The following is a 22,798-nucleotide window of genomic DNA, read 5'->3' as shown; positions in this document are numbered from 1 at the left end:
AGGCTCTTCTTGCAGATGAGGGTGAAGCATGGGTATATATATATATATATATAAAAAACAATCTGGCCTTGCACCTTTCAGCTATTTTTGTCCAGTTTTTTTGGATGCCATGCCACTGGCAAAAGTGTTTTTAACAACATAAACGCCTTTTCCTAAACTCCACTTAAAAAAAGGAATCATTATACTTACAAGATGGCTCAAATTGATCTTGTACATTAGCATTAAGGTGTTTAAACAAACGGATTCTTTCCAGAGAACGAAAAGGTGGAATTTGCTCACGTGTGTGCATTTCTTTCACAAATCTTTCGCAGATACGCTGTGTGAAAGTTTGCTGCAGAAATGCATGCAATGTGGATGCTTTGTGTGTCTTCTGTCGTCATGTCTCGGTGTCCTGTACTTTCTTTGGCTTGACACTGTTTACACCTGGTATTAATGTCAAAACTATTTTTCTGAACAGCTCTCTTAAACCACATTCAGCGGTTATTGGATATACCAGATGTATACAGAAAGTCTATATGTACACAACTGGCATGTTTATGTGCATCATTGCTCTTTTTGTTTCTGTTTTAGTCTAACATACATTCTTTATGCCATTCTCACTCCTTTTTGGTATAAAGATCTGCACGTCTTTTCAGAACATGTGGTCTGGGAGCTCAGGGGAGAAAAGTTAAATGAATGCACACTTTCAGGCTCTGGATGGCTGGTACTCGGAATGGCTCAGCAATCATGGACTGATTTCTTATTCTGGAGACAGAAGGATTTTTGTCATAGTTTCTTCTTTTTATTCTCTCTTTACTGCCACTCTTCACCAATCGCAGCGGGCCGATGAGAACATGATGATTGACACCACTCTGCTTGTGCACTTCTTTGGCAAGAAGGGGAAGGCAGAGCTAACGTTTGATGACTTCTACAGGTATGACAAGTTGAGTTAAAAAAAAAAAAAAAAAAAAAAAAAAAAAAACATACCACTTATTCATCTCCACTTGGATGCTTGAGAACTAATGTCCATCAAGTGGTTAGAACGAAATGCTGAAGTCTTAACAGCTTGTCCTAACAGGATGTGGCATGATAAAATTACGAAATATACACTGACTTATTCAGTGCTCAAGAAACATTTCTTCATACTTTTTCAGATTCATGGACAATCTGCAAACTGAGATGTTGGAGATTGAGTTCCTGACCTATTCCAAAGGCATGACCACCATCAGCGAGGAGGACTTTGCGCGAATCTTGCTGCGCTACACTAACGTAGAGGATATCCGCAGCTATCTGGAGAATGTGCGCCAGTGTATACCTGATGAGAAGGTAATGAGTAACGTCACCTTGGCACTAACTTCATCTGAAAGGAAGGTGTTGGACAACTGTGACGACCACCTCCCCCACGTTCACACTTTCACCTTTTTAAACATGTTGCTTCTCCTCCCAACAGGAGAACATGTTCCAGAAAGTCACACAAGTAAATTTAAACACTAAAAATACTACAAATTAATTTTTTGTCCACTTACATGTATGTATGCTCTATCTGTGTTTAAAATTCTCTTATCCAGCCCCAAAGTACACACATTTCCATACCTCAAGTGCTCACAAACTCTTGAATTCTCAAGTGCCCTATAGTGAGTGTGTGACACTTGCATGTGAACTGCAGTTTAATCTTATAGTCTCTGTATTCTCACCTCTCCACAACTAATGCGACTAAACCTTTTCATCCTGCAGATGGCCATCTTTCTTATTATTAGCTTGTTTGTTTAAGAAGCAAGTGTCGAACTCACACTTTGTAGTAAAGTGGAACTGGACTTTTCCCAGGCCTAGTTGTTTTAAAGGAGTAGTTCACTCAAAAATGAAAATGAAAACTTACCCTCAGGCCATCCAAGATGAGCTTGTTTCTTTATTTAAGATGTAGGTGAGTTTGTTTCTTCTGGAAGAGATTTGGAGAAATTTAGCATTACATCATTTGCTCACCAATGGATCTTTTGTAGTGAATGGGTGCTGTCAAAATGAGAGTCCAAAGAACTGATAAAAACATTACAAGAATCCACAATATGACTCCAGTCCATTAATTATTGTTTTGTGAAGTGAAAAGCTATGTGTTTGTAATGAACAAATCTATCATGCGGATTATATTTGTTTTTATTAACTGTTAAGAATCTCATTCAAATTTTTAAGTTTTAGGTGAACTGTTTCTTTAATGCAAACATGATCCGTTTTTGTTTCCAGATGTTATCATCAGAATCCAGTATCTATGCTGATTGTTATAGTAATGATGAATTTGCTATATAGTAATGGTGTAATATAGTAAAAGAAAGCATTAAGTGCACACAAGATGAAGGGTGAGTTCCAGCTCTATTACAGTGTACAAAAACTTGCTGTATTTTCTTTGTTATCCCTATTTATCACACACTGGAAGAAAGCAGAGGTTTGTCCCTGCCAGAGTGATCCGTCGTCCTGCAGCTCTTGATCAGATCGTGTTTTGTTTGGTTTTGCCTTTCATTTCGTGTTTCAGTTGTTTTCCCTCTTTGTGGCACATTTAAGAAAGTAAATTCCCATTTACTTTCAACCAGCTAAGATGATCTTCAAATATATCTCTCGAGTTTAAATTATGATAAAAAATACAGTGGCCCCAAAAAGTATTTGGTTGCTTCATCCACATTTAAAATATGTAGATATTATATGTCTATGTATCTATCTATCTATCTGTCTGTCTTACGGTTTCTCTGACTTTCTATCTAACTACCTGTCCGTCAACCTACCCTACCTACCTATCTTCCTGTTTTCAAGACTGCCTATCTACCTGTCTGTTTGTGTTGACAGACTTGTCTGCCTCTCTACCTACCGTACCTACCTGTTTTTAAACTTACCCTACTTACCTACCTGTCAACCTTCATACCTACCCTGCCTACCTACCTACCATCTACCTGTCTATCTACTGTACTTACCCGACATACATGTCTACCCGCCTTCCCCACCTATGTTCCTGTCTACCTGTGCCAACCTACTTGTCTGCCTTACCTGTCTACCTGTCTCTTTGCCTACCCTATCTATGTACCTGTCTACCCTACCTACCTGTCTGTTTATCTACCTACCTGCCTATATACTAACCCTACCTATCTGTCTACTAACCTATCTTGTCTGACTATGTGTCGACCTACTTGTCTACCTCTCTACATGCCTAAGCTATCTATCTACTTGCCTAACCTACCTATGTACCTGTCTACCCTACCTACCTGCCTATATACTAACCCTACCTATCTGTCTACTAACCTATCTTGTCTGACTATGTGTTGACCTACTTGTCTACCTCTCTACATGCCTAACCTATCTATCTACCTGCCTAACCTACCTATGTACCTGTCTACCCTACCTACCTGCCTATATACTAACCCTACCTATCTGTCTACTAACCTATCTTGTCTAACTATGTGTCGACCTACTTGTCTACCTCTCTACATGCCTAACCTATCTATCTACCTGCCTAACCTACCTATGTACCTGTCTACCCTACTTACCTGCCTATATACTAACCCTACCTATCTGTCTACTAACCTATCTTGTCTAACTGTGTCGACCTACTTGTCTACCTCTCTACATGCCTAACCTATCTATCTACCTGCCTAACCTACCTATGTACCTGTCTACCCTACCTACCTGCCTATATCCTAACCCTACCTTCCTGTCTCCCTACGTATCTATATACTAACCCTACCTGTCTACTAACCTATCTTGTCTAATTATGTGTCGACCTACTTGTCTACCTCTCTACATGCCTAACCTATCTATCTACCTGCCTAGCCTACCTACCTACCTGTCTACCCTACGTACATGCCTCTATCCTAAACTTACCTACCTGTCTACCTACGTACCTATATACTAACCCTACCTGTCTACTAACCTATCTACCGACCTCTCTACCTACCTACTTGTCTATGTTTACCTACTTGTCTGCCTCTCTAAATGCCTACCCTACTTACATACCTGTACCTATCTGCCTATATACTAACCCTGCCTACCTGACTACCTACATACCTGCCTATACACTAGCTCTGCCTACCTGTCTACTTGCCTGTTTGTTCTGACAAATCTACCAACCTTTCTACCTACCTACTTGTCTGTCTGTGTTGACCTACTTGTCTACCTCTCTACATGCCTACACTACCTACATGTCTACCTACCCTACGTACCTCTCTACCTATCTGTCTACCTACCTACCCTACCTTCTTACCTGTCTACGTACCAACTTGTCTATCTACCCACATGTTGATCTAATTGTCTACCTATCTGCTTGTATACCTACATACCTCTGTCGATCGACCTAACTGCCTATATACTAACCCTACCTACCTGTCTACTTACCTATATTCCGACCTCTCTACCTGCCTACATGTCAGTCTGTGTCAACCTACTTGTCGACCTCTCTACCTGCCTACCCTACCAACGTACTTGTCTACCCTACCTACCTGTCTACCTACATACCTATCTTCCTGCCTGCCTATATACTAACCCTACATACCTGTCCAGTTGCCTGTGTTTTTATCTGTCTACCAACCTGTCTACCTACCTACCCTGCTTATCTACCTACATGTCAACCTAATTGTCTACCTTTCTGCCTACCTTCCTACATCTCTACCTACTTGTCTACCTATCGACATATCTATATATAACATATATAATGAAATTCCTTTGTTTCTAAGTGAAGTGTCCAAATACTTTTTCGCCCACTGTATTTGTGTGGGTGTGGTGTGCGTATGTGCTTGGGGCAAAGTTTGTGTTTGAATACAGATTGTCATGCTGTCCATCTATAGAGGGTCACCTGATGTAGGTTCCTCCATGCCTGACTGCTCTCTTTTAGCTCTTTTCCCAGTCCCATCTGAGGGATCTGTTTGTGTTGAGGGTATCAGGTTTTGGGGCCCCTTTGAGCAGTTTGTACATTTGGCTAGAATGACTTCACTCTCCTCTCAAATTCCCACGGAATAGACCCTAAACTCATTTTTATGGCATTTTATGGTTTTCCACCAGGAGTGCCAAGTCCTAAACTCAATCCAACAAAATCCAGCTTCAAACATACCCAACAGTTAAGCCTAATGTGTAACTAGAACTATGTTAAATACTCACCAGAGAGGTTTATGTGGATTACCATAGCTGTGACAAGCCTTTCCTGTTTGTTTAAGGTATTTTCTACCTCATTACCCTTTATCTTTTTCTACAACCAAAAAGCAGGTCGATGTTAATACAACTGACACCCTCAGGGGAAAGATTTAATCATAGATTTTGTTTTGACAAGCAGGATAACATGTTGCAGTATTCTGTGCATTCAATTCCAAAGTTTAAAATTCTGTCATTATTTACTCACCCTCATGACATACTTTTTTTCTGTGGAGCACAGAAGATAATATTTTGGAAAATGTCTTGTGTTTTTTGTCCATACAATGGAGGTCACTGGGGTCAAATGTTATTTGCATATAAAGTTCTACAAAATGTGTTTCACAGAAGCAAGAAATGAAGGGTTTGAACAACATGAGGGTGAGTAAATAATGACACAAATATAATTCTTGGGTGTACGCTACTACTTTTTTTTTTTTTTTTTTTTTAAGGGGTCAGAAATTATTATTATTTCTGTTTTTAAATTTTCACTTTTATTCATGGTCATGTTTAAAAAATCAAGCTTATTAAAGACGTTACATGCATTGTTACAAACATTTATTCATTTCAAATATTAAACACAAAAACTGGTTTCAACATTGATGATAATAAGAAATATTTCGTGAGCATCAAATTAGCATATTAGAATGATTTTTGAAGGATCAAGTGACACTGAAAAATAATTTAGCTTTGCCGTAACATAAATAATAAATTACATTTTAAAATATATTCAAATAAATCTAAAAATATGTATATTGAATTGTAATCATGTTTTTTGAGCATTTGTGAGCATAAGATACTGTTTTCTAAAGCATAAAAAAGACCCCAAACTTCTGAGGTGTGTTTTTAAGACATTCTTGGTGTTCAAATTGTAAGTTATCTCTTTGATTCCAGTCTATGATGTCATGCTGTTTGTTTTCGCTTCTCCGCATTTAGACAGGCTGAGAATTTTATGACATTGTGCCGTAAAATGACTCATGCCTTTCATCGTTGCATGTATCATTGTGCGCAGCGTGGCAGAGCACAAACAGCAGAACACGCATGAGTGGCACAGCGTCTGATTTCTTTTGCATATATCAAAATGTTGACTTCTTTTTGTCCATCATTGCATTTGTCTCTTCAGTACAGATTCGCTTGAGTATGAATTGAGAATAGTGCTTGTGAATTTTGTGTGATGTCATGTTGCTCACAGATCCTCTTTGAAATGGAATGAAATGTCAGTTTGAGGCAGCTCTGTTTGTTAGATTGAGTGTCCCAGATTAAAAGATTTCTTTGACACTGTTTCTTCTTGCTCTTTTCTTTCATGATCAGGGCATCACCTTTGAAGAATTCAGGTCTTTCTTCCAGTTCCTCAATAACCTCGAAGACTTTGCCATTGCCATGCAGATGTACAACTTTGCCTGCCGTTCTATTGGACAGGGTGAAAGACTTACTTCATGCATTCGGAATTCACAAATACTAGTATTCAATACATGTGTAAAACGCACTGTGGGATTTAAAAGTCTGAGACCACACTTGAAGGCTGAGAATTAAAATCTAATTTAAAATTTGTTAAAAAAATTTAAAACAAAGAAATTCATATCAGTTTTACTTAAATCGTTATATATATATATATACTTTTTTTTTTTTTTTGAAAAATGCAAATTATTATTTTTTTCTTTAAAAAAATGATTTGGATCTGCCACTGTATACTCAAAATACTATAGTACTATACAGATTAAGAAACCCCAAAATGAGCTGATCGTGTTAAATTTGTGAAGCAAATTCACTGAATGTGTGTATCTCTCTCTGTCTTCCAGATGAGTTTGCTCGGGCAGTGTATGTCGCAACAGGCCTTAAGCTGACCCGTCACCTGGTTAACACCATCTTCAAGATATTTGATGTGGATCATGATGATCAGCTCAGTTATAAAGAGTTCATTGGTATCATGAAGGACCGGCTGCATCGTGGAGGCAGGGTAAGAGAGAGGTGGAAAGAGTAAAGCATCGTCCTTTACATCAAGCTTTTAAATGTATTGTGAGAGGTAAGGGCAGTATCACTGCAACTATAGCGCCACCTAGTGGCATGTACCTATATAGCTATATATATATGTAGTTACATCTGTACAATCAAACTTTTAGCTTCCTTTAGGCCGTAATATTTCCTTCTGATAATGTACTATGTGTAGCAGCAAATTTTAGCAGCATTAATTTGATTAATTTTAAGTATTTTTTCCATGTAATCTAGCTAGTTGTTTGATAGTTAATAGAAAGTTAATATTTTTAATAGTAATTTTGTCAGCTGTCAAATTAATTAATAATTTTCTCTCTTTGTTTCTGCAGGGCTATAAAGCTGTAGAACGTTTTACTTCATTTAGATCGTGTCTGAAGAAGGAACTGGCAGGCAGATAAGTAATCCTATATACATACATACACACTACCATTGAGAAAGTCAGAGTTGAGTTTGGACTTTTTTTTTGTAGTTCATAAAAGTAAATAGAGTGTATTTATTCAATTGAAAGATAGTAAAAAAGTAATATTGTATTAGATATTGTAATATTTAATTTACATATTTCGATTACTTAAAATGGTTGCACTCGGTGAGTTACTGGCGCTACCTGTTGCTATTTTTACTGCAACACAACTCAGAAAATAAATTACTGATATGATGCCACATTGTGGGGCTTTTAGTTGTAATTTTCAGTCGAAAGGGAACAAGAGAAGCGATATAAGTCTTCACTGCTTTCCTAGCAATTAGTAGAGAAGAAAAGAGTGGGAGGATGCCCATGGACGAATAAAACTTCCTAAAGACCCGCATCTTTGTTCTCTCCACTTTAGCTCTGATGTCTTTGAGGCCTTTAGTAGACCACAGTTACTGAAAGAGCTTATAAACGGCAGAGACAAGAAACGCCAGATGCCATCCTGGCAGGATGTAAACATGCCGATGCTTGTCATAACATAGCTGCAGTCACTGAAAGAGTTTCTATATCTGGGAGCGTTTAGACTCCTTGTGGGGAAAAAAATCAATGGTATGGCATTTGGTTTAAGCCTACACTTTTATCCATCGCCACCTGTGAGCTTTTCCAGTAGCTGTGGTCATTGTATCAGTATTTTATTTTCCGAGGTGTGTTGTGGTAAAAATAGCAACAGATAGCGGCAGTAGCTCATTAAGTGCACCATTTGACCTAATCGAAAAAATGGCACCCCCATAGTCCAAAATATTTATTAAACGATGTGGATTTTTTTAAATAACGTAAATCTTTCATGGGATTTCTACTACATATTTCAGTAGAAAACATGATTTACGTTTTATTAAGCCATATAAGTCTTAACACCCAGGGTTCCCTTTAATATTAGAGTTCAAAAGAACAACATTTAGTTGAAATAGAATTTTTGTGGAACAATGTTTAAGTCTTTACCATCACTTTTGAATTTAATGCATCCTTGCTGAATAAGAGTATTTTAAAAAACACAGTTTTTCTGAACAGTAGTCGTGTATATACAATCTTTCTATGTCTAATTACTGTCTATATTGTACAGTGAATATTTGAAAAGTTAAAATTTTAATGAGCTCTTTTCCATTTCTCTTTGCACCAGGTGAATGACAATCAGGGACTCAGAAAGAAACGGATTTGTCTGCTCTGGAATTGTTTAAGAGAGAAGACATAGTGCTAGAGATTCCATCATGAAATCTACCTCTTCCTCTTCTGATTTTAAAACCATGGGAAACTCGGACTGGGATAGTGTTTCTGCAATCAGCACTTTGCTCTGCATGTTCTAGTATCTCCATAGCCCTGCATGATCAAACTTTATTCTGTAATCTGCTATTAACCTTGTTTGCATGTAACCTGGTGGATGGCATATCTCTCTGCCTTGTAACTGAATTTCACCTAGTACAATTTTTGTATGTTTTGAAGTTGCATATGGGTGTCCTGGCAGGGTAAAGAGATCACTTTCATGCATTTTTAGTGGAAATGTTTTAAGCAGGATGAGTTGCTCATTATGGCCTTTTAATCATTATGTTTATACTTTGTTATACTCTATATTATGTCTATTACAAACAAATATATATATATATATATATATATATATATATATATATATATATATATATATATATGTTTTTGTTTTTTTTCCCATTGTCACAATTGTTTAAATATACCGAATCATACTGTGTGAAAACTATAACACTTCATGGTATTACCAGTATCATAAATTGGGTTTGAGAGAGATTATGTAGCTCCTGTAGCATTTAGCCCAATAAAGAGCATTGCCTTAATCTAAAATTGTTATTTTTCTCACACAGTTTATTTATTTTTGAGGTATGAGTGTACAAAGACTGTACAAGATTGACTCACCATCTAAGGCAATAACATCAAAGTCTAAGCACGCTTTTTAAGACTGTACTGAAATGTAAGAATGCAAAACAGACTTGAAATTCCATAAAAATATTATGCAAGTCAATAAAGTTGTTCAATATGCACATACATGATGTGAATGTCTCAGTGTGTTTTTAAGACTGTTGTCTCCAATAATTCTACACAACATATATGTTACTTAAAAACTCCAGACATTCTGGACGTAGGTTCTTGTATTAGAATATTTTTTCCCCGCGCAATTAATTCTGTGCATATTTATAAGGGAAAAAAACTGAGTAAATGGATAATCTGCTCAGATTATTTATTTACTTAGACAAAGTGAATTGTTTACATTTATTATGATTACAATTACTGGCAGTGACACGAGAATTCGACACTAAATAAGATACAAAAGATGCATAAAGTAAAATAATTTACAAAGGCATAAACACGTGTTGTCTTTAACTTCCGTGTGTTTTTTTTTTTTTTTTTTAAACGTGCTTCTGGCCGTATTTGGTTATTACATTTATATTAAAGACGTGTCTTAAGAATACAGCACGTGCTGTTTTCTGGGTTATAACAAATATTTAAAAATCACCTGGATGAATACAAATCTGAACAGAGAGAACGGCTTTTATTCTTGTCGGAACCTTTGTACAGAATGGGCGGTTTCGCCCCGGACATATTTAACGTTAGTGCTGTACCATTTCACGTTTTAAACTTTTAATACACATATTGACATATTTTTTATTTACTGTTATTTTAAATATGCATTTGTACATTATATGTGGGTTGTAAATGTCTTTATATGTGACGTTCTATCTATTTTTATTAAGGAACACATATGCTCTCTTTTGATTGGTTGCTTTGATACGCGTTGGTTCTAGAATTCGACGTGCATTATGGGTAACTGCATGTTTGACAGTAATATAAGTTTATTTATATTGTTACTACAATAAAAACAAAGTCTGTGGTTTTACTTACATTATATATATAACCGGAACAATAAGAACAATGTTACAAATTTTAATAGAATGTGATTGTGAGGGTTGTTTTTCTCATCGATGATAATGGTGAACACTTTTGAATGTGGAAATATGTCTCATTTTAACAAACAAACAAACCGTGTTCACTATATGTGAACTGAATTGAGTCGATATTTATAGTAGTTATGAACATTTGAAGCGTTGCTGATTATAGAAATACCGTCGTTTAGATGTTACTTTTCTAATCGCTGTTTCGTATACAGTGTGGTTGTGATGCTAACCACTGAAAACCGTCTGTGAGACACCTAGTGTCAAAATGGACCCGAGTTGGTTTTACTGAGTGAAGGTTAAGACTATACTTTCAGGGATCATTTCTATAGTTCTTGACTAGGAAATGTGTTTCGAAAGTGTTGCGTCTCCCAAACCACGATGATGAGTTTTGATACTCTTTTCTGAGCGTGAATCGGATGTAGAGTAATGATTTACTTCATAAGCTCTGCGTCATTGATGAACGTTCTGTATTGTGATTTTTGCAATATGGAGGAAAAGAGTATGAACAGAGTGGTTTTATTACTTGTTAACAACATTGCAAAGCTTTGTGTTTGTTATTGTAAAACATTACAAACATTGGAATCTTTAATGAACTGTTATAATAGCGTTAATGAGGAAAAGCAAAAATAGAGAGTGTGAGCATTCCTGTAAATGAAAACACTCAAATGTGATAATTTTTTTGTTTGCCGTTTTTTTTGTTAGTGTTCTGTTGGTACTGTGTTACTGTATTTAAGAAAGTGTCACAGATTACTTGAGTTTCTGTTGTTAAAAGAATGGTGGGACTATACTTTCAGAAATCATTTCTTTAGTTTTTGACTAAAAGATGTTTCAGATGTGATGAGTCTAGTTCAGTTGCAACTTTTTACCACTGTTGTTAGCTTGTGTCACCATCTCTCAGATTCAGAGTGTCAAAATTGACCTGTGCTAGTTTTACTGAGTGGAGGTTAAGACTATACTTTCAGGGATCATTTCTATAGTTCCTGACTAGGAAATGTGTTTCTAAAGTGTTGTGTCTCTCTAACCACGATGATGAGTTTTGATACTTTTTTCTGAGCATGAATCGGGTGTAGAATAATGATTTACTTCATAAGCTCTGCATCATTGATGAATGTTCCGTACTGTGATTTTTACAGTACAGAGGAAAAGAGTATGAACAGAGTGGTTTTATTAGCTGTTAACAACTTTGCAGTGTGTTCTAAAATTGAAAGTCATTGGGAACATGAAAATCTGTAAAAAACCATTGCAGTGGTGTTAATGAGTAAGAACAGCAATCGAAAGTGTGTGCACTTCTGCAAATAAAAATACTGAAAAGTAAGATTTTTTTTTGTGTGTGTTCTGTTGGTACTGTTACCATATTTAAAAAGTGTCATAGATTACTTGAGTTTCTGTTGTTAAAAGAATGGTGGGACTATACTTTCAGAAATCATTTCTTTAGTTTTTGACTAAAAGATGTTTCAAATGTGATGAGTCTATTTCAATTGCAACTTTTTACCACTGTTGTTAGCTTGTGTCACCATCTCTCAGATTCAGAGTGTCAGAATTGACCTGTGCTGGTTTTACAGAGTGAAGGTTAAGACTATACTTTTAGGAATCATTTCTGTAGTTTTTGACTAGGAAATGTGTTTTGAAAATGATTTGTTTCTCAAACTGCGATGATAAGTCTTGATACTCTTTTCTGAGCATGAATCAGATGTAGAATAATGATTTATTTTATAAGCTGTACATCATTGATGAATGTTTTGTGTTGTTGTTTTGAAATACAGAGGAAAAGAGTATGATCAGAGTGGTTTTGTTCACTGTTATTGATTGGATAAGATTTTTTTTTTTTTTTGGTAAGTGTGTTTTGTTATTGTTTTGGGTTATAATCAGTTTTTTTTAAGGATGATATTGTATTTCATAAGGTTTATATCGTTGATTTTTTTATTTCTTTAATGTGTTTTATATTTTGGTTTCGGTCATTATGTGATGTGCTTTTTATGTAAGAATAATAGAAAAGTGAGTTTGGTGTAATAATTCTTTTCAGAAGTTTTATACCATTATTGAATATTACATATATTGTTTTTTTGTTTGTTTGTTTTTTTTAGTGTGGAGGAAAAGGGTATGACCAGAGATGGTTTTATTAATTGTTCATGAAAGTCTTTAAAAAACAAATTGTTTTTATTGGGTTTATATATATATATATATATATATATATATATATACTTTTTTTATAATTCTATTTATAATAATAATAATAATAATAATAATAATAATTATTATTATTATTATTATTATAGTTATTATTAAAAAAGTTTTTTATTCCATTTTATGATTAACTGAAATAAATTACTTACATATGGTTCCTTTAAGGACATTAAAAAAGCTTTTTGAGGTTTAACTTCTCACTGCTTTTTTAGATTAGGTTGTTTCATTATTATTCAGAATTGACCTGTGCTGGTTTTACTGAGTGAAGGTTAAGACTATACTTTTAGGAATCATTTCTATAGTTCTTGACTAGGAAATGTGTTTCGAAAGTGTTGTGTTTCTCAAACCACAATGATTTTTGATATTCTTTTCTGAGCATGATATTTAATCTGATTTATGATGTTTTTTTTTTTTTTTTACTGAGGAAAAGGGTAAAGGACATTAAAACAGTTTTTTTATTTGCCATTTATCATGATTAACTGAAATAAATTACTTACATATGGTTCTTTCTTTTTATTTTTAATTATTTTTTTTTTTGTAAGGACATTAAAAAAGCTGTTTGAGGTTTAACTTCTCACTGCTTTTTTAGATTAGGTTGTTTCACCATCTCTCAGATTCAGAGTGTCAGAATTGACCTGTGCTGGTTTTACTGAGTGAAGGTTAAGACTATACTTTTAGGAATCATTTCTATAGTTCTTGACTAGGAAATGTGTTTCGAAAGTGTTGTGTTTCTCAAACCACAATGATGAGTTTTGATATTCTTTTCTGAGCATGAATCAGATGTAAAGTAATGATTTATTTCATATGCTCTACATCATTGATGAATGTTCTGTATTGCTGTTTTGCAGTACTGAGGAAAAGGGTATGATCAGAGTGGTTTTGTGAATAATTAAAAATAGATAAACAGTGTTTCTGTCATTTGAAGTGATTTATCAATATTAAGCTTTGAAAACAATGGTTATAGTGGTATTAACGATTGTTAAGAACAGTAGTAGAAACTGTGTGCTTTTGCAAATAAAAGTACTTTCAAGAAATGATTCTTTATTTTTAATTATTTTTTTTTATATGTGTTCTGTTGATATTGTGTCACCATATTTAAGAAAGTATCACAGATTACCTGAGTTTCTGTTGTTAAAAGAATGGTGGGACTATACTTTCAGAAATCATTTCTTTAGTTTTTGACTAGAAGATGTGTTTCAAAAGTTGATGAGTCTTTCAGTTGCAACTTTTTGCTGCTGTTGTTAGCTTGTGTCACCATCTCTCAGATTCAGAGTGTCAGAATTGACCTGTGCTGGTTTTACTGAGTGAAGGTTAAGACTATACTTTCAGGGATCATTTCTATAGTTCTTGACTAGGAAATGTGTTTCAAAAGTGTTGCGTTTCTCAAACCACGATGATGAGTTTTGATACTCTTTTCTGAGCATGAATCAGATGTAGAGTAATGATTTATTTCATATGCTCTACATCATTGATGAATGTTCTATATTGTTGTTTTGCAGTACTGAGGAAAAGGGTATGATCAGAGTGGTTTTGTGAATAATTAAAAATAGATAAACATAGTGTTTCTGTCATTTGAAGTGATTTATCAATATTAAGCTTTAAAAACAATGGTTATAGTGGTATTAACGATTGTTAAGAACAGTAGTAGAAACTGTGTGCTTTTGCAAATAAAAGTACTTTCAAGAAATGATTCTTTATTTTTAATTTTTTTTTATATGTGTTCTGTTGATATTGTGTCACCATATTTAAGAAAGTATCACAGATTACCTGAGTTTCTGTTGTTAAAAGAATGGTGGGACTATACTTTCAGAAATCATTTCTTTGGTTTTTGACTAGAAGATGTGTTTCAAAAGTTGAACTCTTTCAAGTTGAACTTTCAGTTGCAACTTTTTGCTGCTGTTGTTAGCTTGTGTCACCATCTCTCAGATTCAGAGTGTCAGAATTGACCTGTGTTGGTTTTACTGAATGAAGGTTAAGACTATACTTTTAGGGATCATTTCTATAGTTTTTGACTAGGAATTGTGTTTCGCAAGTGTTGTGTCTTTCAAACCACAACGAATGAGTCTTGATATTCTTTTCTGAACATGAATCAGGTGTAGAGTAATGATTTATTTCATAAGCTTTATGTGATTGATGATTGTTCTGTGTTGTTGTTTTTCTGTACAGAGGAAAGGAGTATGGTCAGAGTGGCTTTATTCACTGTTATTGATAGAATAAAGAATTTGTGTTTTGTTTTTTGTTTTTTTTTTAAGCTCTTGTCTAGGAAATGTGTTTTGAAAGTGTTATGTCTTCCAAACCATGATGATGAGCCTTGATGTTTTTTTTTTTGTTGTTTCTGAGCATGAATCAGGTGTAGAGTAATGGTTTGTTTTATAAGCTCTACATTATGGATGAATGTTTTGTATTGTTCTTTTGTAGTACAGAAGAAAAGGGTATGATCAGAGTGGTTTTACTCCTTGTTAATGAATTTGAAAATATTTTTTAGAATTATAATAACAGTAATAGTAATAATTATTAATATTGGCTTTTGGTGGTATTTAATCTGCTGCTTTTCTCTTTTAAGGACCTTTTTAAAAAGCTGTTTTAGATTAGGTTGTTTCCCCATCTCTCAGATTCAGAGTGTTGGAATTGGCCTTTGCAGGTTTTACTGAATGAAGGTTAAGGTTATACTTTTTTATATTATTTCAGTAGTTTTTGATTAGGAAATGTGTTTTGGAAGTGTTTTGTTTTCTAAACCACAATGCTGAGCCTTGATGCTTTTTTCTGAGTGTGAATCAGGTTCTTCTTAAACTCTACAACACTGATGAATGCTCTATCTTACTCTTTCTTGCAGCAGAAAAGAAAAAGGTATGATCAGAGTGGTTTTACTTATTGTTAATAACAGATTAAGGAATTTGTAAAGTTATTTTGTTTTCTATCGTGTTTCTTACATTTTGTCTTTGGGTGATATGTTCTGTTTTATCTTTCGTGAAAAAAAAAATATTAATAGTAAAAGCTATAGTGCTCTTAGCTGTATGATATTTCTTAAATTCAAATGCAGTTATTGTAATATCATGGAAGGTGAGTAAATATATGATTCTATATGAATCTTATATGAATATATGGGTCATAATTATGAAAAACTTTCTAGTAATTATGACAGTATTTCATAATGGGAAACTTTCTGGTAATTATGACTTAGTATGTCATAATAATGACAACATTTCATAATAATGAGTTACTTTCTCCTAATAATGACATTGTTTCTCGTAATAATGACTTAGCTTCTCATAATAATGAGAAACATTCTTGTAATAATAACTTAGGTTCTTGTAACAATGAGAAACTTTCTTGTAATAATGAGAAACAGTTTTGCAAGATTGTTCATGTTTTTTTTGTTTTTTTTTTAATAGTAGTCAAGTCAAGTTACTATTATTTATGTAGCACTTTTTACAAGCAGCTTTACAGGGAAATAGTGTGTCAAAATAGTGTTCCGTTCTATTCTGGCCAGACGAAACAAGCAATTTAATTCTAGGCTGCAACAAAGTCAGATTGTGCAGAGGACTCATCTGTTTCCGGTGGGCAATCTTGGAGACAACGTTTTAGGAAAGGGATCTGTCTCTGGAGTTCATCTAGTTGACGTGGTCTCCGCTAACATTCAGGGCTGTCAAAGTCTTCTCTAGGTGCTGATACACCATCTGGTCTGGATACGGACTGGATCCAAGTGGCTGCAGTGACCATCTGATCTTGATACAGTCTGACCTCAGAATAAGAAAGAAACAGACAAATATTAGCATAGATGCCATTCATTTAACAATGTAACGTACATAAGGTGTTTTGGGAAGTGTTCCCAGTTTCGTCTGACCTAATTAATGCAGCCTAACTATCCTTTAATGGATTTGAATTAAAGAGATGTATTAGTGTTTTATGTGTAAACCAGATTAAAGAGATGGGTTTTTAATCTAGATTTAAACTGATGGTGTCTGCCTCCCAAACAGTGTTGGGTAGACTGATCCAGAGTTTGGGAGCTAAATATTAAAAGGATCTGCCGGCCGCAGTTGCCAGAGAGTATATATATAGTATATAATGCAAAACTGCTTGAAAAGGTGTCTAAGTTTGTATGGTGATAAAAGTTCAATTTTAGCAGTTTAAACAACAGAGAGTAATAATAATATTGCAACAGAAAAACAAAGCTATACCGAGCTACAATTGCAAAACCGAAAGGAGTCAACTCAATACTAAGTCATTATTACAAGAAAGTTTCAGATGTTACGAAATGCTGACGCAGGGTTCTGCATTCTTACATCGAAGACGAATGTGCTGTGCCTTGTTTACAAGCAGAGGTTTTGGAACAACATGAGAGTGAGTAATTAATGGCAGAACTTTTTTGGGTGAACTATCCCTTTTAAGTTATTATTATGATAAAGTTTCTCATTATTATGAGATCATTATTAAGGTCAATTTTCTCAATATAATAAGAAACTCAGTCATAGTTATGAAAAGATTTCTCAAATATGATACTAAATCATAGCTATGAGAAAGTTTCTCATTATTGAGATAAGTCATTATTGTGAGAGAGTTTCTCAGTATACTGAGATACATGAAGTTTTTCATTATTATGATTGACAGAATCATATTTTTACTCACCTGTGGTGGAAATGGGCTTCCATAAAATGTTTAGAAACCTGTGACACAACATCTGAGTTACAGTCCCTTACTCAAACAGAAGACTGGAGTAAGTTTGAGAACAGCCACAGAGTTTGCTTAAGCCGGGCTCACACTACGGAGGTTTTAAAATCCTAACCGATTATTAAATCTGGTTGCAGTGCAAGGAGAATCTTTGCAGATTATCTTTCCTCAAATCTTAAACATGCACACACTACAAGATTTGAAAATTGTGGTGCATCACGCACTACAAGATATTATTATCCCGGAGGGAGCGCCTCACGTGATGTGACACAGCAGATCTCATTTTAGCAACTAATGTTTACATATGTTAGTACGTTCAAAACTAAGGCGATTTCACTCCAGAGATTCTATTTCTCCTTACAGGTTGTGATGCGTTTTAGACACATTATACAGACAGTGTGACTACAAAAACCTTAAGAAGCAGTTTCCTTCTCCTCTATACAATGGAGCCATACAACAGCTGTTTGCGGTCGCGCATTGGCTGTTGTAAAAGTACTGACGTAATCATATAGCCGTCATCATCTTAAATCGGGCTAAAAATTCTGTAGTGTCAGCCTGGCTTTAGATGTTTTTCTTGAGTCCTGTCTGACTATTAACCGGAAGGAAGCTTTCTAGTCAAATTAGCGTATATTCTGAGTTGATAATCTAATGTTAAACCTATAAAAATGTTTTTAAAAGCACATGGCTCCATAGCGCCATCACTTTGCAATGTCGCAATGACCGTCATTTGTCACTGTAAAACACAAAAAACACAATTTGTTGAGTCAGCTTAAAATAATGTTTCCCTGCTGCCTTAAAATTTTAAGTTCAGTCAACTCAAATAAGTTTAGTCAACTTGAAATGTTAAGTTGTACTAAGTGACAACTTAGATATTTGTGTTTGTAAAACTTAAAAGCAAGGTAACCCAGCTGCCTTAAAATTTTAAGTTGAATCAACTCAAGTATCAAAGTTGTCACTTAGTACAACTTAACATTTCAAGTTGAATAAACGTTTTTTGAGTTGACTTTACCAAAAATTTTAAGGCAGCCAGGGTAACAAATTATTTTAAGCTGACTCAACAAATTGTGTTTTTTTTTTTTGTTTTTTACAGTGTACATACTCTACATTAAACTTTGCTGATTGAGCCACTGACAAATGACAGTCATTGCAACTTCGCAAAGTGATGGCGCTATGGAGCCATGTGCCTCTTAAAAATTTTAGGTTTAACATTAGATTATTAACTCGGAATATACGCTAATTTGACTAGAAACACCGGAGACCGGAAACACCAAGAATCCTTCCGGTAAATAGTCAGGAAAAATGTAAATAATTGAAATCTTTATAACAATACTTAGACTAAATACATAAAATGCCAGTTTATAAATAAATACTACACTATATATTCAAACTTACTCTTGTGATTAATGCTTATCTTTATCTCGATTAAAGATAAGCATTCTTATTAAAGGGGTCATCGGATGCCCATTTTCCACAAGTTGATATGATTCTTCAGGGTCTTAATGAAAAGTCTATAATATACTTTGGTTAAAAATTCTTAATGGTTGTGTAAAACACCCTTTTTACCTTGCCAAAATAAGCTCTGCAAAAAGCTCTCATTCAGTGTTGCCAGATCGGGTTGACGATTTCCAGCCCAAAAGCTCACCAAAACCCGCCCACTTCAACAAAAACCAGCCCAAAATTTTTACTGCCAAAATAATGTGATGGAATTTTATTGCCATGTCAATCAAGGTTGATAAGGACGATTTTTATCTCCTTAAAAAAATAAAGATGACAAAATAAAATAAAGATAAATCAGTTTCACAGGAATATGGATCAAAACAGGGCAAATGCATTAAAGGGAGTCAGCATCGTGTAGTCCCCATATTCAGTTTTGATTTTTATTAAATCATTCAACTGTTCTCTTATTTCAGTTACAATTATACTTAGAAATTTTCTATTCATCTCTCACTACGTGTAATTCCACGTTGTGAGGTTTAAGTCACTCTAAAACTTTTTATCGTGTAACTTATATTTAGGCCACTTTGCCATCGCAATCACTCAAATAAAATGAATGAATGAATATATAGCTGCACATTCAAAATCTTGCCCTTTATAGCGCCAAAACCCCGTCACTCACGAGTCATCACATCTCACCAACATAAAATATGGTAAATTGATTGACAGGTCTCTGTCAAATGATGTTGATGACTGCACTACACATTTTTTTTTACTGTGATACTTTGAGCTCGAACATATTAAAATAACATGACTAAAGATAAAAGCGAAGAAAAAAGCAGCTGATTGGGCGGCTTTTAATTGTTTTAAAGCAGCCCAAATTTTGTCTACCCGCCCAATGCGTTATTCTCCGGTCCAAGCCGATCAAAAGAAGCCCAATTGGGCGGCAACCCGCCCAATCTGGCAACACTGCTCTCATTCTGGTCGAGGCTTTAAATGCAAATGAGCTCTGCTCGCCCCGCCCCTCTCTTCTCTGTGTGGAGGGACGAGTCTGTTTGCTTTAGCCGCGTTTAGCCGTTAAACTTGATAAGTAGCACATTACTGGGAAAGGCGATTGCAAAAATTCATTAAAAAAACCTTATACTCACTTCTGCTGTAGGTGAAGCTGGATCACGAATGATTCCAGCGAACATAGACGGATATATGTAGATCGGGAGGCGCATTCCCTTCATGAACAAACAGATGTCGGGAGTAAATGACGACCACTATGTTCATTATTACATCCAGTAACACAGCACCTCAATCGCTCAATCAGAGATATTCTTGTTTAATTTATATCCCTGCTCCGGCATCCAAACAAACAGGTCGGACTGTTACAGCTGATGTGAGGTAAGACGCTCATGTCAATCAACTATCGTGGGAGTATGGAAGGCCGGATTATTAAAAATTTCTTTACACGTGTCACGTCACGTGTACAGACGTTATAACGCGTGTACACGTAATTGCGTCTACACACGTTATTTCGTGTACAGACGTTCGTAAACACAAGATTTCCGGTGTCAAAATAAAAGTCACATCCAAAATAAAAGTCACAAAACCCTGCGCAAAACCTACACTGTGTTTATTTATTGATTTATTTGTGTATTATTATATTTATTATTATTAAGTACATTTTGAGGCAAAACATAAGGTGCCTTATAAAACATTAATATAATAATATTAATAATGTAATATAATTGTAAATAGTTATTTGTTTAATTTATTTTTTTCCTGTTTCTTGTTCATGATATATAAAATAATGCTTGAAACTTAAGGGCGTTTTATATGAAATACACTTTAATCACAAGATTCAAAAGAAATGTTTACTCCAAAGCCAAAAACATGTGCAGTTTTCTATATGAAAACTAAAAACATTTCAATAAAAATCTAAACACACACACACACACAGCAGCAGCAGCAGCAGCAGCATAATTTTAGAAATAATTTTATTAAGTGAACAATTCACTCTTAGGCCCATTTTGACAATCCTGGTTGTCCTCCATGCTAATCTCGTTGTCTGGTAGTGCTGCTGGTCTGCAGATGGATACTACAGTCTACAGTTTTATGTTGATTATTTGTATTACTTATGGTGGATGTATCCTATGTTGTTGGATGTTCCCTATGGATGTTCCCCATCTTGTTGTGTACAATTTTGCAATAAAAAAAAAAACAGTTCCCCGATTGTGATTGGTTGAACTGTGTTCAAAGTTGTTGCGTTCAATACACCTGTGAAAAAATATTTATTTAAAGTTTTTATTTATTTATTTTAAGTATATTTATTTTATGTTATTGTTTTTACAAAAGCTAAACTTTTTTTTTTATTAAAGCTTATTGCTTTATTGAGTGTAATCTTTTTCACAAAAACTCCATATGTTAAATTTTGGGATCACTTAAGCAGTGTAAACTTTTTTCTTTCCACCTGTATTTTAAAATGTATTTCGTATTTTCATTAATTTTAATAAATATGTATTGTTACATGTGTAATAAAGTTTGTAAATTATATTTTTAATGAAAATAACTATTTTAATATATGTCACTGAAACTAACTCCTCTAACGCACGTATTTTGAAATGCCGCCTCCTTCTAGGTCATAATACGATGTCATTATCATGTGACTAATAGATAGCACTGACATATCCGGAAAGAGAAAATGACGTACCGCCAAGTGCGTTAGTGCGTATTTTGGTACGTCACTTTTATATGTATTATTAATTATTGACAGGTCATTATGTAGAGATTTATGTCACTATTATATGTTTAATTAATTTTATGCAAATTTCGATGTTTCCGGCCTTGCCATTGGCCAAACATTAACGTCTGTACACGAAATAACACGTGTAGACGCAATTACGTGTACACGCGTTATAACGTCTGTACACGTGACGTGTAAAGAAATTTTTAATAATCCGGCCTTCCATATGGGAGTGGCCTCTGTGGGTGTGACATCACAACGACAGGCATCTGAGATGACTCGATTTGAAAAAAAAGGGATATTATTTTTACAGATTAAATCCACTGCATGGATTTTTATCATTATAGGGTAGATTTGTACATACACTGCCAACACACATTCATGTTCAAACATGTAAAAGTTAACTTAGCATCCAATGACCCCTTTAAACTATTAAAAAACTAATAAGGTTTCTATATCCAAAACCTTATTTTTAGCTAACTTTAAGAAAACACTCAACTCAAACTTTTTTTTAATCTCTACTGCATTAATACAACATATCACGTCCTTCAATGAAGTAATGTTTATTAAACATATTCTTTTCTGGTAAATGACATCACAAAAAACTTTATAGTATTGCAAACATAAGATTGCATTGAAATGTTTCATATATAAGATCTTATTTTTAACGAACCTTTCAAAACCACTCTGTTCATACTCTTTTCCTCCATACTGCGTAAAAACAGTATAGAACGTTCTTCAATGAGATAGAACTTATGAAGTGAATCATTATTCTACCCCCGATTCACGCTCAGAAAAAAGTATCGAAAGTCTTCATCGTGGTTTGGGAGACGCAACACTTTCGAAACACATTTCCTAGTCAAGAACTATAGAAATGATCCCTGAAAGTATAGTCTTAACTTTAACTCAGTAAAACCAGCTCGGGTCGACTCTGACACTATGTGTCTCATAGACGGTAAGTGGTCTCAAATTGATGAGAAAAGTTCGGATCATCTCTAATGCGTAAAAGGTAACTAATACGGTTATTAACTAATGTCACGTGCATATATATTGGACACAGTTTTTCTAATCCAATTAGTTATTTCTCAAAAGCGTTCGATGTAGCATGGTAACTTGTAAGTGTGGTTTTCAGACTGGTTAGAACATGTCGTTCTACTGTCGTTCTCATATAATATGTAGAATCAACAAAAAATGTAAAGGTTTCTGATTTTTGATTGTGTAACAAATTAATTCTTATTAACCGGTCGCACATGTTTTTAGGCCCGTGTCTCTTTA

General features: G+C 34.6%; 1 protein-coding gene, 7 non-coding genes and 3 pseudogenes across 10 annotated transcripts in view; 10 read left to right on the top strand and 1 right to left on the bottom strand.

Moving 5' to 3' along the window:
- micu3a (mitochondrial calcium uptake family, member 3a) overlaps positions 1-9,603 on the top strand; it is a 36,316-nt gene extending 26,713 nt beyond the window's left edge. For all 3 annotated transcript variants that reach the window (XM_051114519.1, XM_051114512.1, XM_051114529.1), the window contains 6 exons: positions 819-913; positions 1,134-1,305; positions 6,445-6,553; positions 6,933-7,090; positions 7,455-7,519; positions 8,706-9,603. In XM_051114519.1, coding sequence (XP_050970476.1) covers positions 819-913; positions 1,134-1,305; positions 6,445-6,553; positions 6,933-7,090; positions 7,455-7,519; positions 8,706-8,712 — 606 coding nt within the window. In that variant the 3' untranslated portion in view covers positions 8,713-9,603. The remainder of the gene's footprint in view (positions 1-818; positions 914-1,133; positions 1,306-6,444; positions 6,554-6,932; positions 7,091-7,454; positions 7,520-8,705) is intronic.
- Positions 9,604-10,804: 1,201 nt separating this feature from the next.
- Positions 10,805-11,021, top strand: LOC127172492 (small nucleolar RNA U3). The gene has a single exon (XR_007828633.1). It is a non-coding gene; the product is annotated as a small nucleolar RNA U3 (small nucleolar RNA).
- A 431-nt stretch (positions 11,022-11,452) lies between these two features.
- On the top strand, positions 11,453-11,669 carry LOC127172506 (small nucleolar RNA U3). The gene has a single exon (XR_007828637.1). It is a non-coding gene; the product is annotated as a small nucleolar RNA U3 (small nucleolar RNA).
- Positions 11,670-12,078: 409 nt separating this feature from the next.
- LOC127172517 (small nucleolar RNA U3) lies at positions 12,079-12,294 on the top strand. The gene has a single exon (XR_007828639.1). It is a non-coding gene; the product is annotated as a small nucleolar RNA U3 (small nucleolar RNA).
- Positions 12,295-12,961: 667 nt separating this feature from the next.
- On the top strand, positions 12,962-13,141 carry LOC127172534 (uncharacterized; annotated as a pseudogene).
- Positions 13,142-13,352: 211 nt separating this feature from the next.
- LOC127172514 (small nucleolar RNA U3) lies at positions 13,353-13,568 on the top strand. The gene has a single exon (XR_007828638.1). It is a non-coding gene; the product is annotated as a small nucleolar RNA U3 (small nucleolar RNA).
- Positions 13,569-14,003: 435 nt separating this feature from the next.
- LOC127172496 (small nucleolar RNA U3) lies at positions 14,004-14,219 on the top strand. The gene has a single exon (XR_007828635.1). It is a non-coding gene; the product is annotated as a small nucleolar RNA U3 (small nucleolar RNA).
- A 445-nt stretch (positions 14,220-14,664) lies between these two features.
- Positions 14,665-14,881, top strand: LOC127172523 (small nucleolar RNA U3). The gene has a single exon (XR_007828640.1). It is a non-coding gene; the product is annotated as a small nucleolar RNA U3 (small nucleolar RNA).
- Positions 14,882-14,939: 58 nt separating this feature from the next.
- Positions 14,940-15,138, top strand: LOC127172540 (uncharacterized; annotated as a pseudogene).
- Positions 15,139-15,350: 212 nt separating this feature from the next.
- Positions 15,351-15,553, top strand: LOC127172526 (uncharacterized; annotated as a pseudogene).
- A 6,651-nt stretch (positions 15,554-22,204) lies between these two features.
- On the bottom strand, positions 22,205-22,420 carry LOC127172500 (small nucleolar RNA U3). The gene has a single exon (XR_007828636.1). It is a non-coding gene; the product is annotated as a small nucleolar RNA U3 (small nucleolar RNA).
- Between the last annotated feature and the right edge of the window lie 378 nt (positions 22,421-22,798).

The sequence above is a fragment of the Labeo rohita genome, chromosome 1, assembly GCF_022985175.1.
Source record: "Labeo rohita strain BAU-BD-2019 chromosome 1, IGBB_LRoh.1.0, whole genome shotgun sequence".
Taxonomy (NCBI): domain Eukaryota; kingdom Metazoa; phylum Chordata; class Actinopteri; order Cypriniformes; family Cyprinidae; genus Labeo; species Labeo rohita.
This window is presented reverse-complemented; position numbering and strand designations above follow the sequence as displayed.